At 39.3% G+C, this 17,474-nt stretch overlaps 1 protein-coding gene across 1 annotated transcript in view; it reads right to left on the bottom strand.

Moving 5' to 3' along the window:
• Window positions 1-17,474, bottom strand: part of LOC105925698 (glutamate receptor, ionotropic, AMPA 3b) — an 84,370-nt gene that overhangs the window by 30,129 nt on the left and 36,767 nt on the right. The window contains exons 5-9 of the mRNA XM_036127696.1: window positions 11,636-11,689; window positions 9,128-9,289; window positions 8,269-8,436; window positions 7,786-7,890; window positions 3,178-3,282 (exon numbers count right to left, since the gene is read on the bottom strand). Coding sequence (XP_035983589.1) covers window positions 3,178-3,282; window positions 7,786-7,890; window positions 8,269-8,436; window positions 9,128-9,289; window positions 11,636-11,689 — 594 coding nt within the window. The remainder of the gene's footprint in view (window positions 1-3,177; window positions 3,283-7,785; window positions 7,891-8,268; window positions 8,437-9,127; window positions 9,290-11,635; window positions 11,690-17,474) is intronic.

The raw sequence follows: 17,474 nt of genomic DNA, 5'->3' as shown, positions 1-17,474 counted from the left end.
GTCTGATGCATTTCAATTTAAAGGTGACCTATTATGCTTCCTTTTAAACATTTAGGATAACTCTATGGGCATATAAAACATGTTCATTATGTTTATTTGCATAAATTGTTCTCAGATACTGATAACCTCCCTAGTTTCGCCTATTTTAGGCACCTTTCAGAATGAGCTGTTTTTAGGGCTCTGTCACTTTTATGCAAATAAGCTATAGCTGAGCGCACCCCTCAACTTATGGTTTACAATCACACTTTATACATGTGAAAATGGCTACAAACAGATGCACAATGATACAACAGTACATCTTTGACCCTGAGTCAGACCCAGAAGCGGAAGAACGAAAGCCTCCTGCACAACCAGCAAAAATGCAGCAAGAGTTTCTGAATGGTAAGTATCCTACTCTTACAGGGCTACCTTAGAGAACATTCCAGAGCTACAGTCAAAGCCATATTTCTGCAGTGTTAAACTATCCTGTTCTCTACAACAGCCTAGAAATATCTGAGTGTTATGTTTTTATAAAGTGTTGGATTATGTAAGATACTTCTAGGAAGCAACTTGGCTGTTTTAGGTCAGAGGAATCTGAGAAAAAAAATATGTTGATAGTGCTAACATCCCTATAGGATTTTCAATGCAAATTAGCATTAGGTGTCTGTGTTTTTTCAGCTGTAGTTAAGTGTAAGGGAATTATACGCACAGGTTTTCAACATGTACTAATGCCCATGTTAAGCTGTGTGTGTTATTTATTTCAATAATAACTGTAACATCAATGTAAGATGTGATATAAAATGTATTACTTCACTTGGGTTGCTAGGTGAGGGGCAGTTCCCGCGGATTGTGATGTAATAATCCTGAAGTTTATGAAATGGCTAGTTTTCCAGACACCAACCAACCATTTACTTTTTGACCATACAAACAGCTGGATGTCTTTTTTTTTAGTGCTTGGACTGTTTCTATAAACAGTAGACATCCAAATGAAAGTACAAACAGTTAATTTTCATAATAGGTACCCTTTAACTACAAAATTTAAATGTCCAGGTCAGAAAGTGGCATGAAAAAAAATGAAAACAATGAATCAATCCTGCCTTGTATTAATGGTAAGGCTGGTAGAGGTGAGACTTGAATATCATTGCTGACCATTTTTATCCCTTTATGACTACATTGTGTAACAGGTATTGACTTGTTTTGAAACGTTTCAAACCTTTACTTGCAGGTTTTACACACTGAAGATTTAGGAAATGTAATTAATGGCAACTTGCTCCCTTTCCTTGTAATGCTTTCCTCGTAACGTGACTTCAGGTGAGAAATGCACACCAAGCAAAAGCATGCACACCGTCCATTTATTATTAGTTGCTAAAACGATGTCCATGCAGTCATGCATAAACAAATGATGACCTGCTAATGCACAAATAGGCAGTGATAAAAGCAGAACGATCACACGGTTTGGCTGCTCTTATCAAGCCTTGACAGCCAGTTGACACAAAGAAAAATCAGCATGTATTAAACTGTATTTTAACTTGTGAGTCCAACTCACTGCCTTTTTTCACATGAAAGAAAATACATGTGTAAATTGTATTAACCACATCATGCTTAGAATCCGGTTGGGTCACTGGTAGGCAAGGCATGGGTCAGCTCAGTGGAGGGTGGGGATGGAAATGGGGGTGGGGGAATGGGTTTCACAAGTAAATGCCAGTGACAGGAGAGGGATCAGAGAGTACCACTGATATTTCACCAAGCACACTGCACCAATGCACAAGTTATTTATTTTAAATAAAATGCAATAAATAAAATGGCGACTATAATTAATAATGATAGTAATTATTATTATTATTATGATAATCATCACCATGATCATCATTACTAATTAATTAATTCGATTTTACCAAATTGAATCACTGATTATTTTGCTATAAATAAATAAATTGATGCCATCATAGTAATAAATTAGTAATAAACTATTATTCTACTTTAAGTAAACAAACAAGCGTTTAACTAAACACCAACAGGTTGCTAATTGCTACTTAGAATAAAGCTCAATAAAAACTTTTCATGACAAAAATAATTAGGATAAGACCAGAAGTGTGCCAGTTTCCTCACTCCATTTCTAAAAAGACTTGTGCAGCTCATCCTTTCTCTTACTGAGCACATTGTCATTACGAGGCAACAGGGCTGCTCAGGAGAGGCGGCATTGTCATTACAGCCACACACAATTAGAGTGCAAGTGGGAGAGCAATGATTTGTTTGTTCTGTGCTGAATGTATCCTCTCACACTGGATCCACAGAGTATTTCCTAATCAGGCAGTCTGTTTTCCCTTATCCAGAGATGTTCAATTGTTCCCTTCCGCTTTTGAGTGATGCTCATTCATCTAGCTCTACATACATTTTTAAAGATAACTAATGCTTTTCAGAAATGTTTTGTTTTTAGGAAAAAAACTTTGATTATTTTTAAGGATATTGTTGTGCTTTTTTATAAAAGCACTAAAACATTCAGATCTGAACCATCAAGTAAGCCTGAAACAGTTGGTTGATTGAATATACTTAAAGTAAAATCAAAATGTGCTCCATTTTTTTTTTTTAATTGTGGCTTAGTAAAGTGCTGAGGATTAGTATACACTTCAACACAGAAAGCATGGAAGAGCAACACAAAATAGATTGGAGAAGTGATAACAGGGGAAACCATCATACCAACTTATCCTTCTCCAACGCTGTTTATTTTGCTTTGCCCAGCTTGTGAAACCACTGCAGCATCATTCTCTCATCATTCTGCAGTCAGCCTGTCCCAAGTGTCATTGAACATTTACTTGATGAGGACAGACGGGTCTACTTACGTATGCGTTTTTATGTTTTTTTGTTTTTTTTGTTGTTTTGCAACTGATGGAGTCAACCATAATCACTTACACCATTTATTGTGACGTCACTGCTACGACAGGCCACTAAAACATGGGAAACCAAAATGCTTTGACACCCACACGGATACAGTTGAAACACTCCCCCCTTTTCCCCCCGAAACCGCCGTCTTCGCTCGTTTGGGGCCGACTGTTTCAACGTGTAGTGAGTGGGTGGAAAGCAACACAAAAAAGATGTGGTTCTACCCGTCCAGGACAAAATGTATCACTCATTGGAATCAACACCATGACCTCGAGTGGCAGAATACGTGAAACACTTAAAACTGCGTGGAAAGTGTACCATAATAGTAGTGACCACAATGGTTCGGTTTTCCACCGAGGAGTCGTTGGAGACCTGCGGATCCATTATATTTACAAATCGCGTGTACTCGTTCCAGTAACCAATCTGCGAAGAGAAAGCAGCAGTTAGTGATGCCTTCCAATACACCAAGAACAAAGGATGAGCATGGACTACAAAAAGTATTCAACCCCCCAACAGTTTAAACAAAGACTCTATGCCACCCTGACTGAACCAATGGCGAAACATGGTGGGGGTTTTATCATGCTGTGGAAATGCTTATCTCAATCAGGGACAGGAAAGCTCATTAGAGATGATTGGCAGATGATTATGAAATTTATCTTTAGTGACCTACGAATGAATATATAATAATGCAGTTAATATCAGCGGAAACAATAAAATACTTGAAAGGAAGACTTCTAGATAGGTTCTATCAAAGGTAACATGGGTGACTGTGTAGAATGACACATAAAAGGAGTTTGGATAGAGCCACGCAAGGAATAGACACTGCTAGCTGACAATATGTACGCTGTGTTATTAAAATATGTGACTTTGAATTTGATGTGGGGGGGCTAATGGTAGCCAATGGAGCTATATCGCATTCAGGACCATCTGCAGAGGTATCACAGCACAAGCTTGGGAGCCCAGTCAGGAGGGAGATGACTATAGACTGCACCAGAATCTGTCTGACACATTGGGTTAACTAGGGCCTTATGTTTGAAAAAAGTGATCAAGCGACAGACACATGATCTTTAAAAGTCAGCTGTCTCGAAAGTTTACACATCCATGGAGCAAGAGGTATATATTCACTTTTTAATGCAGATATTGTGGTGTATGAAAGTTTGGTTGGGGTGACGAGCAGTTTTGGGTTTTAGTTGGAGGTGACGGGCTTTCATCCATGTCAATATGTCAGCGAGACAGTCCAAATTTTGCTCACCTACCAACAGGACAACCATAACGATATTGCCAGAGCTATAACAAAATTACTTAAATTAAAACATATTTTTGCGTTAGATTGACCAAGTCAAAACTTAACTCATGTTGGAATCTGTGGCGATACTAGACAATTGGATGTTTGCTGATGCTCTCCACCCAGTCTGACTGAACTTTGGCTATTTTGCAAAACAGAGTAAGCAAAAAGCTCACACAGCCAAAAAATATTTGCGGCAGTAATTGTGGTGAGAGGAGGAAAGTATTATGCACTACTTTGTAGTGTTTTGTGTTTCACAGAAAATCCCAATAAAACACATTGATAATTGGTAGTGACATGACAAAATTTGAACAAGTTCAAGGGCTATAAATACATACTTCTGCAAGGCACCATAGAAGCTGGAAGTCTGCAGTGATGCAAACTCATTAAAATAACAGCACATATCCCTGAGGCATGCTGCTTCCACCCTGAAGTTCAACTAAAATAGCAGCAACGAGCAGACTACTAATGCAGAATGGGCAAACAAGAGTTCCCCATTTATCCAAGAGCACAGCGGAGACTTCATGTTTTTTTTATTCAACGTTTAGTCGAGCGACATGATAACAACTTTCGTATTTTTTTTGCGTTTTTGTTCTGGAACCTAAAAGCTCTCGTGAAATGTATACTCATATGGAAGCCGACCCATACCCTTTACACCTTCAGCTTTGCAGGTTTTTATGGTAATTATTGACACTCAGGCCTGTTAACTGCATAAACAGTTAATTATAAAGGACACTGTTTTCAGGGCCTCCGCAGTTTCCTCTGTTGCAGTCTGTCTGTATTCTGCCGTGCAGATGCTTAAGGCAAATGACTATCAAGTGTTTGTTTGCACATCTGAAATAATAGCTGCTTTGGCTTGTGATGAAACGTGTTGCATATGTAGTTGCCAACAGTGTTGCTGGCTGGGAGTTTTCCCCTCACATCTGGTGAGCATTTTACTGTTCCTCAGATCTTTCACTGATTTCAACAAACAGGTGTACAGCAGTGCATTAACGTTCAGCTCCAAGAGGAGGTGCTAGAAAACAGCAAACTTCTAAGACTTGAACTCCAAACGGAGCTTACATCTGTGGATGTATTTAATGCATTTGCCCGAATTGGGGGGGGAAAAAAAAGAGAAGGTTGTTAAATGTTTTCTCTTTTTTTAACCTCTGCACTTGTCCGGCAGCTCTATTTGAGAGGTGTTGCTTGTGGGACAGGGCTGCCGGAGCCTGAGGAGCTCCAGAAGGTACGTCTTGATCTCGCCCGGAGCAAGTGCGACACATATCGGCTAATACATCACTCGTGGCAGTCGCAGCTAGGAACCCTCATCCTCTAACTGTCACCGGGGTGGCTGAGGCTGCAGGTCCTGACAAAGTGCTGCCCGTCTTGTCTGATCTTCCCTCCCTCGTGTTCTCCCACTGACCTCCTTTCTCCCACTCTCACCATCCATCTCCCTGCTCTCTCCGCCTCTGTTCGGCTGTGCGGGGATGTCGGCGAGGGCTATGCAAAGCTAATTGAAGTGTGGGCTTTGGACGCCTGCAAGGCAGGCAGCATAATCACACATCATATCAGACTGAGCCTACACTTATCCGGCAAAGGAGAAATTCACAGCTGCCTCTTGGATCTCAGTAGGGTTATGAAATAAAACCAGAGGTCATCATATGGTCCTGGTTATAATGTGAACGTTCCACTGGCAATTACCATTTGAAGAGGTGCCAGAGGAATTCTTGGATACCTTTTACTGTAATTGGTTATTGGAATGGTAATTACTGTCAGGAGAGAACCAAAATCATGTCTGCGCTATCCCACCGCAACTAAAATCCCATGCCTTTTTTTTTTCACAGCATGGTTTTAGCTGTCAGATTGCAGGCTCTGTGTGATTTGTAGGCCTTTTAATGTTTGCTGTTCCCTCATCTGTGCTGGTACCTATCAGAGGTGCAGAAAGCAGTAAGCATTATTCTTTGCCATCCACTCTACCCTTTAGACCCACATATTTATTAATGGAGAGAAAGAGACCTTTGAAGCACCTGGATTTGAAGGAACTTTGTAAGATCACAGTCTAGGCTTTGGGCTGTGCTTAAGAACAACATCAAGTTCAACATCATCAGCCATCGGCAGTTTTATGTGTGACTAAAGCATGACTGTCTCTGCTGATCGTGCTTTGATGCATTCGTTTCAGAAGAGTCAGGCTGTGATGAGTTCATCCGTTTTTTTGTGGACTAGTTCGGAAAGGGGAGGACTTGACCGGCAGCTTTTCTGTGTTGTTAATTGTTTGATTTATAAATGGTAGGCATAATTACGAAAGTTATCATCACATTATGTTAAAGAAGATTTCAAAATTAGAGACTGGGAAAATAAATTCACAGGAAAAGTACTTAGGGCCTTTTTTTTTTACTAAAAACTGCACTCTTCAGACAGAGCCCTCTCCACATTTACTGGCACCCCTGATATCAAAAATAGATTAAGATAAATTCACAATTTAGAGCAATAACCTAATCTCACACTGTAAAGGCAAGACAAAAATATCACTTTTAATTTGAGTTTATACATTTAAATAATCTCATGTTGACAAATAATGTACGTTTTATTAATAATTTACCAGTGCCACAATTAATGGCCTCCCTAGCAGTTCCTATTAAACAATCGGGATCTGAAGCAGTTTTTGGAACAATACTTTCAATTTCGCAACATTGTCTAGAAACTTTAAACAGCGAATCACAACAATTATCCAAGACAGATTATGATTTTAATGACAGAGGAAATAACTGAAACAAATAGTTACTCCAATGAACTTGCTCTTAAGCAAAGCTCACTGTCAGAGCAGCAAAGCATGGCCCCTGGAAGTCACCAACTTTTCATAACTATTAAATTCTATCAACATGCTGACCGGTCCCAGTTTTAAACTTAAACTGGAGTGTACTGAAAATCACCATAGCTTGAGGAAAGCTCTTTATTATGGCGTGATGCCCCTCATTTAATTACTGCATAGCACCTCCCGGAAGGGACAAGTTCAAATAGGTTTTAGCAGGATGCAAAGAGACCTAAATGATGGTGTGAGTGCAAAGTCTTTGTTGATAAATGTCCTCCAGAACTGACAAATCCTCACCAATAAGCCGCCTGGCAGAGCAGACCACTCAATTTAAACACTTTGGTTAGATGAAACTAAGATTGAACATTTCTGACCGGTAGACGGAATATGTGGAAATGCCGTTATGCCGTTTATGCATATATTCATAGAGGACCTACGATCTGCTTTTATTTTGAAAACCTTATTAAGAATGCATGGCATCACGGATTCTTTAAAATTATGAGGGAATTTTAAATATAAATCACGTTGCCTCTTCCAGAAAACTAAAATTAGGTTTTAACTAAAATACACCGATAAGCCTTTTCTACATTGGGTTTTCTTTTTAGGCTCATATCCATTTTCTATTTACAATTTATTTTTATTTTTTTTGTGTAAAATCCAACTTTATTAATGCAACTGAGTTAAAATGCTGTTTGGCTAAGTTTTTACATTTTAAATAGGTTGAGGGATGCAAAACCTGAGTGCAAGCATGAATGAAGTTTTTGATCTCTAATACCACCACAAAACTTTTAAACTTCCATGTTGGTAAAAGGAAATGATTGTGAGTAGCTCTGGCAGCTGCAAAAGGTCTTACCTTCCTTGGCCCACCTGTTTTCATTTCATATATGTCTATGGTGTAATTGGTCCTGCGGCCGTAGTTGTCAAACTGGATGTTCCCGGTCATCCCTTGCACTTGGACCTGATGGAAAAACAAACACTCTGACCAGAGGAAATATGGAAGACTTGCATCACTTTGCAGATAGAGCTTGCATTAAGGTGCCCGTGTCCATTTTGCAACTGGAGCGCACTCAGTCCGTTAATCGAATGATGAACTGGATACGCTTTAATAAAAGATGTAGTTTTATGGTAATGAGGGGCCTGGATTTGAGCAAGCTCTGCGCTGGGATGTCTGCAGGCAGAGAGCGGAGAATAGCTCTGCACTCTCTCCCCTTCTCTCTGTCACTTTCCATCTTTATCATCCTAACCCTGCATCGCTACTTCCCCCCCCCCCCCCACCCCCCCACCCCCCATGTTTGGTCTCAGCCTACCACTCCCTCCTCCCATATTCCTTCCTTACCGTTTTCAAAGCTCTCTCGATGTCTATCCCCTGGCTCCAGGGTACGGCGGGATTCGCCAGACAGTCTCCCGCACTGCCTCGACGAGAGACATCCACGCGCTGGCGCCTCAGGTACCTGAATGCCTCGGCTATCACCAGGATGGCGTCGTGGGTCAGAGCGGAGGTGTACTGTCCAAAAAGAGCACGGTAAACAGAGATGAGAGACCATATGGTGTTGAAAAATTGCTTTGCGAAACATGCAAAACAAACACTTTTGCCCTTTTGAGAAGTTGTTAAATTGAAAGACTCCGGGAGAAAAAAGAGGCAGGCGTGCGTTTCAGCTCCTGCTGGTCAGGTTGGTGTGGTAAGGGTGAATGTAAACTTTGACACCCTGTGTATAATGCGATTTAAGCTATCAAGTGCTGATCTAAGTGTCAGGACCTCATTCAGAACTTTATTGCAAAGTTAGGTGGTGAACAGAAGATAAAAGTTTGATTTTTATCTCCCACGTACTTACCCGGCAACTTCTCTTGACCTTTTCACCAGTGAGGGGTTGAGCCACTTGTTTGTTGACCACCACACCATAGCGAAATCTAATTAAATGGCATTCCAAATCCATTTCTTCCTTGATCATTGTTTAATTAGATGTAAATTGAAGCTGCAATATAACCTTGGCTCGCGCTGCCTATCAATATATCGATTGCTCCAAGAAATGCAAAGCAAAGACCCCGCAGAGAGCGAGGGATGGGAGGCAGGAGGGCGAAAGAATGATAAAGGTAAACAGGATGAGAGAGAAGCAGCTGATGGAGATCACTTCAGAAGGAACATTTGGCGTGTCCTGCATGCACAATGTAATAAAGCCCTGCAAAAGCCTGAGTACCTTCAGAGGAGCGTTTCGGGCTTCTGGGAATTCTCTTTCATCCAGCCGCTCCCATCGCTGTATGAACTGCTGCACAATCGGGTTCTCAGGGTTGACGATCTGAAACCCTGAGATGTTGGCTCCTCCGGCAAAGACCTTGTCCAGACTCACATTTGAAAATCCCTAAAATGAGATAAAAGAGAAATGGTGCAGTGGTGACACTCCTGTGACTCGCTGTTGTTTGAGAAATGTTTTTTTTTTAGGTGTAGAAGTGCTTTTAAATAAATTTGAACTTCATCATAAAGTACAAGTATATTTGAGTAATTCAATTAAAACAATTTATCTCATGTATGACATAAAGTCAATAAGCATTTTTTTTTATGTGTTACAATAATGATGCTCAAAAATCTCCCTTTTTTTTCTGAGCAGCAGTTGTTGTAGTAAGAGAGTAGCTGGTTTGTCTTCCTGCATGGATTTGGCATGAACCCTTTGTGCATCATTGGGTTCTCTCCGGGTACTCCAGCTTCCCTCCACACTCCCGAAAAATACATGCTAGTTTAACTGGTCACTTGAAATTGCCATTAGATGTGAGTGAGTGCATGTCAGTGATGGACAAGTGACCTATCTGGGACATAGTACTGGAGATGGGCTTCACAACCCCCAACCCACACCTCTGACCAGGGATAAGATGTAATAGACAACAGATGGATAAATACAGGCATCATTGATCACTAAGCAGCAATCCAATGCCCTTTTTCTTCCTAGCCAAGGCCACTGTCTTTGTGTGAGTGATTTGGAAGGTCATGCTATAACATTTCTATATTATCCTTTCTTATCAAATACCTTATTGTGATTTTCTATAAAACTGAATTTAGGAACTATTATTATTATTATTATTATTATTATTATTATTATTATTATTATTATTATTATTATTATTATTATTATCTGGAAGGCATAATTAAGATGAGCAGACACAACTAGATAAAATGGTTTACTCTATGGTGGAATTAATATATACAACTTGAATTTTACCCTTTGAGTTGAATTACTGAAAGACATTTTCAATGAAATACTAATTTATTTGGAGCTACCTGTATTTCACAAAGGGAGTTGTGTGTTCCTTGATCTAAATCATTTGATAAGATTGTTAACCTGTAACTTTTTTGCCTTTTTTCCTCACACAGGAAGCTTCAAGTAAACCAAAACCTCTCAATACAAAGCACACAAGACCATTCAGTCTGTTTACTGGTCAAATGTGTCTAGTACAGGATTAATAATGTCAAAGTAGTAAGACAGTGCTTTGTTTTGAGTGAGAATTTAGTATGTCGTCCTCGTATTAGTTTTTTTTTTCTTGGTACTATTTCAGACAAAATTATCGGAGAAGAATCTTAAGAAGACGTCTTGAAAGTTGACATGGGGCTTTGTGCAAAAAATGCACCGTCTTTACTAGACAGACTTCTTTTCAAATGAAATAAACACTTCAGGTGTAAAAACACAAACAACAACAACAAAAACATAGTGAGAAAGCGTTGCGTCTTGTCCTATTCTAGGCAAATATTTCTCTGCAGTTATTCAACATTGCAGAAAGACGGCCAACCGAATTTTGTGTTAGATCATGTTAAAACCAATTACTTGAATGGCTGCCCTGTTTAGTTTCCTCTTCAAATGCATTTCCACATCTTGCACCATTTCAGCTGCCTTTAGTGCTCCTTCTCTACCAAAGAGCCATGACAGTTAGTTCTTCTCATGGAGAAAATTATGTTTTTTTTTGTTGTTTTTTTCCTGAAGTCCAACATTGTGCTATGGTCTGTGAGGACATGTGTCTGCCTGCTGCATGATCACATCTTCTAAAGTCAGAGGAGCAGCACCAAGGGCAGCAAGCGAGAGCAGGCCCTTATAAACATTTCTAAAACTCCCCTGTTGAACTGAGCATTTCCTTCCGCAGAGGGTAGAGAAACATGGAAAGATGTTTAAAAAAAATTAGGGCATCTTTATCCAATAAACGATGAGTATGCTCACTGAATTTGCAGTAATACTTACTTCAATTATTTACAAAGCACTTTAAAATAACCATGGGTGCGACAAAGTGCTGCACATATAGAAGATGAAACATACATATACATATATATATATATATATATATATATATATATATATATATATATATATATATATATATATATATATATATATATATATGTAGTGTCTATATAAATAGACACTATATTGCCAAAAGTATTCGCTCACCTGCCTTGACTCACATATGAGCTTATATATATATATATATATATACTGTAATTTCATCTTGCATGTATAATCCTATGTCTGGGATGACTGCATGTTGACTTCTGACCAAAACTGCATGAGGAACAAATGCTGTATGACTTTTTGCACAGAAATAAAATACATACAGAGCATTTGTGTTCCTTCCACAGCCCACCTAGGAGCATACATATTTTTTTCTATTACATGTAGCGGTAAGTCAGTTCCACTCCCTCTCAGGGGAGCAGCATGGTTATTACTCACAAGATTGGCCAGAATGTAGTGGTAACCACGGCTGTTCTTCCCCAGGGTCACAACCTGTGGGAGAGAGAAAAAAAAAAAAAAAAAACATCAATACAGTAAACCACCCATGAGATGAGAGCGAGGAGTCACGGCTAATGTAAGTGGGTGCAACAATCTCCGTAAATGTGCCGACGCCCCGCGAGTGCACCGGATGTCACGGGAGTTTAAACAAAGCAAAGTTCTCTAATGGAACAGAAGCCAAAGGAGGAAGTGTTCATTAAAGAGGAAATGATAATAACAATACGGAAACAAGAACAACCTGGAGCCTCGTTGAATATTCAGCGCTCCTTGAAGTCATTCACATCGCACGGGGGGAATCTTTCACAGCTGCTGGTCTTAAGGTGGAAATGTGGGAGAAATATTTCAAAGAAGTTTACAGTGAGACGATGCTTTTTTTGCTTTTTTATTTGGTTTTGGTGCATCTATAAACCCAGTAGCAAACCCTTTGAATACCCTGGCTTTCTGTCCACATCTCCTCACAGACTGCTTAGCCAGGTCCTTGTGCTGTTTGTTTTCTTTTTTTTTCCTGCTGCGGATGGAGTTTTAAATTGCTGAAGTCCGTCAAGATGAAGTTTGTACCGATAGATATTTTTATCTTTTGAAACACAGCAATATCAGCTTACACCAATGACTCAGGCTCAGTTTTTAAAGCTAACTGTCTGGGACACAGGATGCATAATACCGGGGATGGTTTTCGGCGTTCTCTCCAGAATGGGAGAGAGTTATGAAAGGTACTCTTGTTTCTTTGCTGCTCAAGTTTCTCTCTCATTTGAGCTGCAATTACAACATTTGCCTCAGCTTGGCTAATCTTAGCAGATTTTCGGACACGCCGGTATACAGTAGCATGAAGCAATTTGAACTCCCTTCCTTGCTTAGACTTAGCAAACCGAAGGATAAAACAAACCACTTGTCTCCCCTCCCTGTAGACACCAGTCAGTTGTTAACAACAGGGAAAGATGTCAGTTGTGCTTTTCAGGAACGGCACATGAGGGAGCACAACAACACAAAGCCTCTCCCTCTGTCTGCATGGATGGGTCAGCACTCGCTGACGGTTTCCTCATCATTAAGGCTTTGCACCTCCAACGGCGCATGATGTCAGACGGCCGGGAACAAACCAGGAGAGTGACAAGGAAACAAAGAGGAAAGGAGCTGATTAAAATGCTGAAATCGCAGGAAGCTGGCTTTTGCTTCCAATCTGTCTCGTTTCTAATGAATAAGTGACAGAAAATGTCACGAAAACAAATTCCTGCGACGCTTTTAACGATTTAGATGTAAGACTTGGTCACATATCTGCCTCGTGTAATGTACACCAAGCACTGCTGCATTTCTGTGGCCAAAAGCCCACGGCTCCACACTCCTTTCTTCGTGTGCTAACCTTGACACTGGCTGTAAGCCTCCTCACACCTGCTCTGGAGCAGAGCATAGAAAGACTTCGCCGCCTGCCCGCAGCCCACAGCTCACGGCCAGACTGGCAACAGCTACATAAGGCAACCTTGGGATGAAGCACAGCGAGACACCGATGACACAGATATACACAGCACCGCCGGCCAGGACACACAAGCTTTTTCCCCTCAACCTGTTTTATTAAGCAGTCAGCAAGATCCGACTCGGGGCTAAAATGGACACATTTCATAGTTAAAGGACTAGAGTAAGTTCACAAGCAGCATCGTTAGACAAAATGTGCAAAAAGAAGCAATACATTTGTTGAGGTAAAAAGCAGATTTCTGTCCAGACATTTGAAGAGTAGTAACCAGTCGTTTTTAAAGTGGTTCCTAAAGGACAAGCTAAAGACACAGTCACAGTTAGTACAAATTCAGTTTGGATAATCAGGGAGTGATTTTCCTTAAGGAGTCAGGCTAACTGCTACTCTGCCCACTCTAAAGTGCATTTCAGCCATTTGAACCATCTCGGGGTGGCTGATGTAGCAAAAATAAAAACCAAAACTCAGGGTCAGGCATCATTTTCCCAATGTAGTTTTTTGTCTGTGAAAAAGCTTTCCTGATGACCTGAAGGCAGTGGAGAGTTTGGATGCTTTTAAAATTAAACTCAAGACAAATGGTTTCGCTTTAGTTTTAGGTTTAAGTTTATATTATTATTTTTTTTTAATTTTACCCTGCTTTTCTTTCACTTTTAGAAAAAAATCAAATAACACAGATAACAAACACATGACATAGAAGATGAGATCAAATCAAAAAGTGTCAAACTGCCCCCCCCCCCCAAAAAAACAACAATCTGTATTCTCTTTCTGTCTTATTTATTAACATTTTTAGCAAGTATTATAGAATATATTATATCAAATCATTATTTGTTAATATTTATCACAACTATTTTGATCCTGCCATTTCTATATGCGTTTAAGTATTCAGAACCGTATCAGTTTATACATTTTGTATACTTATTTTCTGCTACTTTACTGACGCAATAGCATTTTTCCAATTCCTCACTCTCCAAAAGAGTTTGAGCTTTATATTTTATCTTTTTTTAGCCTGTCATAGTTAAATCATTTCTGATGTAATTTTGTTTTGCCTGCCCATCTGATTTAAATTCTGTAAAGTGCTTTGTGGTGCACTTGTATTTATGAAAAGAGCTCTACAAACAGTTTGACTTTGATTGATTTAATTAAATATGAACCACACATTTATCCCAGTTTTTCCCATGTAAAAACATGGCATTTCAAGAAGAAAAACTGATATTTCTGAAGAGATATTGTTTGGTCAATTTTATTAACTCCTGCCAAGTGGAGTTGTCATTTAATAAATATTCATGACTCAAAGTATTCTCACTCTTAGACTGTTCAGCCTAATTAAAACTAGTTTAATTTAAGAGGGAAACAGCAGCACCAAAACTCCGCACATGTTCACTCCAGATTGCATAAAGTAGCTCTATAGAAAAGCTGGTTTATGAATCTAAAGTAAAATAATGAAACACAAACGGATGTTCCTGTGCAAGAGCAGTGGATAAAATCTGGCTTAACTATCTGGGAACGCTGCTTTGGCTGATTGTCGTCCCATTCTAATGCTTGCCGGTCTAATGTCGTCGTAGTTGTACCTATTCCAATGGCTTTTTAATGACACATTTTGCAATGGTCCTTGATCCATGCTGCCACAGGGCCAGTCATCAGTGCAAATAATCATAGATGTCTAGTGATGCAACAAGAAATTGGTTGAGAGCAATTCAAGGATTTCATGCTCGACTGACCCTGATCGGAGATTGGAAACCACAAATCCAAATCATTTTTCTGATCACTAACTGAACCAAACCAAAGTGCTAACAGGTCTTGTTAATACCGCTCGCAGAGAGAAAGTTGTTACTGATGATAGAATACTCAGTTAGCTATTTTCGGGGTCAATGAGGTGTTTAAAAACAAAATCATGAGAAGAAAATGCAAATAAAGCCCCTAGATTGCAATGTGTATTTTCTGTGGAAGCATCACGACTGCTCCTTCCTTTTTGATACGTCTAAAACGGGAATGTGACTTCAGAAAAGAAAAAGCAGCTGAACATATTACCGCAAAGTTTCTCTTGTATCCCTTTTGAAGAGTCCCATCTGTCATGGATAATCCTGGATTAGGAAATGTGGGCGGTGTTTTAGAAAACTCAGTGTTGAGGTAATCGTAGTAGACCCTAGGCTGAGGATTAGATGCTAACCATCAGGGCTGGACGATAATTCAACAACAACATATATTGATCAATAGACACATGGTTCAATAGAAAAAAGGGGTCAATAAAAAGTCCAATAGAAGAGCAGTTTTCCTTTCTTTTATATTCTATCTTATTTTGTAGGTTAATACTACAGTCATTACACCCTTCCAACCAATAACAAATTCAAACCCAATAAAGCTACATCACCAACATTCAACAAGTTCAGAGAGCGTATATTATTTTTTTCTTTGTTTAAAATTTAAAGTTTTGGTAAAAAGTTGGTGGAATAAAGGTTTGAGTTTGAATTCAGTGTTCTTTAAAAATAGGTCATCAAGCAACAACATGGAATGGTCTGGGCTGCAATTAAGTTTGTGATAATTATCGATATTGATCCATATGCTTTCTATTTTATCAATATGCTTTTTATCTATATCGTCCTACTAATCATGCTAGTCATTCTAATCATGTCAGTCCGTAGTTTAACCTGTTGTAGCAAGTTTGAAATGTCATGACCATACCCATTGATAGTTACAGTATTTCACTGTTTTCAATTGCAGAGCTCTTTCTGTGGTCAATATCAATTAATTTATATGAAAAGAAAATCAAAAAGTATTTTATCATAGTTATAGTTAAAATAACTGAAATTGACTAAATCAGTGATTGGAAAAGGCCATACAATCTATGATCGGTGCATCTCTTTCAATGCTAATATATATAACCTTTAACTGTTTTAAAATCTTTCTGAGGACCAAAATGTTCACATTTTGGACAAAGAAGACAGAAGATGGTTTGAAAGAGGTGTGAAGGAAGCCATCTACGTTAAGAGGAGTAGGACTTAGGTTCCAACTCTCAAAAACTTGCAATGCAGCTATAGGGTTGATTCCGGCCAATCATCACCTCAATTCTCACCCCCATACGGGTGATCAAAACATCCCTTCTGTAAACCAGGCCAATAACGACCCTAACGACACCCCACTTCAGAGGCGTGGATCAGTTTCGATTCAATTTTCAATCCAACAACGACCTTTACGACTCCCCATTACTAAGGGGGTGGACCTGTTTCGGTTCAATTTGCATGTTATCTAAGCCATTACAAGGCCTTTGTTGGGCAGTACTATAAAGCTTGCTACTCCACACTACTCCAGACATTTTCAGTTGAGAAAGCTTTCTGGATAGGAAGTGAAACGTCTTCAAACTTCGTTTTTTAACTTTTTTGGAATGTTTTAAGATACATTTTAGGTCTAAGTTGTTTAGATAACAGAAGGTGATACTGAAATAACACACGAGTCCCGAATTCTTCTTTGGTATCGGTCTTTCAATATCGGCCTGTCACCATTCACAGAAATGAAAAGAATCCTTTGAACCCTATTGGGACTGACCACATTTCTCTCATTTTATTCAAATTATACAATTTATCTGCCATAATTCATTTTTGCAATCTTTAGCACAAAGTCAATATTCACTAGAAGCAGAGATGATTTCAAATTAGCTTTCACAGGATATTTATGTGTCTTGGATTAACATTATCTTCCATCATCCTATTACTCTCGGGTGATTTGTTTTGGTGTGGTCTTTGTAATGCATGAATAAGTACACATAAATACACATACCCACCAAAGGGGGGGAAAAAATCCCTCTGTTTCCCAGAACGATTTTCTCCTTTTGCACATCGATCCACCGGCTGGCTTCACCACCTTTTGTTCTGCAGCTTAAGAAGACGGTGCACTTTGCAGAATTTGAGTTTTCTTTCAAGCCTCATGAGGGAATAAAACTCTACTGACCTTGACTTCACCTTCATCCAGCCACAACATGGATCGGCCCCAGCAGACAGAACGAGCCAAATGTAAAACTACAGCTTCAGATTTTTAATAAACGTTTCCCACAAAGTGTGACCTTTCTACCGCAGAGTTAGCAGCAACATAGGGAAAGGTAGACTGCAATGATTCCCCTGAGCTTAAAAATATCACTAAGTGGAGTGAAAGATGAGCGAATAATGAAGCCATTCGTTTTTACCAGCAACGGACAGTAATAAGAGAAAAGTAGGCACCGTGCAATAGTAGCAATACCCCACAAACCGCTTTTTTTGTTTTATTGCAATTTCATACAATAAACAAGTTGTGCATAATTGTAACGTGGAAGCATTGGTTGTGTAAGTTTTT

This window comes from Fundulus heteroclitus, chromosome 23 (assembly GCF_011125445.2).
Source record: "Fundulus heteroclitus isolate FHET01 chromosome 23, MU-UCD_Fhet_4.1, whole genome shotgun sequence".
NCBI lineage: Eukaryota > Metazoa > Chordata > Actinopteri > Cyprinodontiformes > Fundulidae > Fundulus > Fundulus heteroclitus.
The sequence above is the reverse complement of the archived record's forward strand: the minus strand, read 5'-3'. Positions and strand labels throughout refer to the sequence as shown.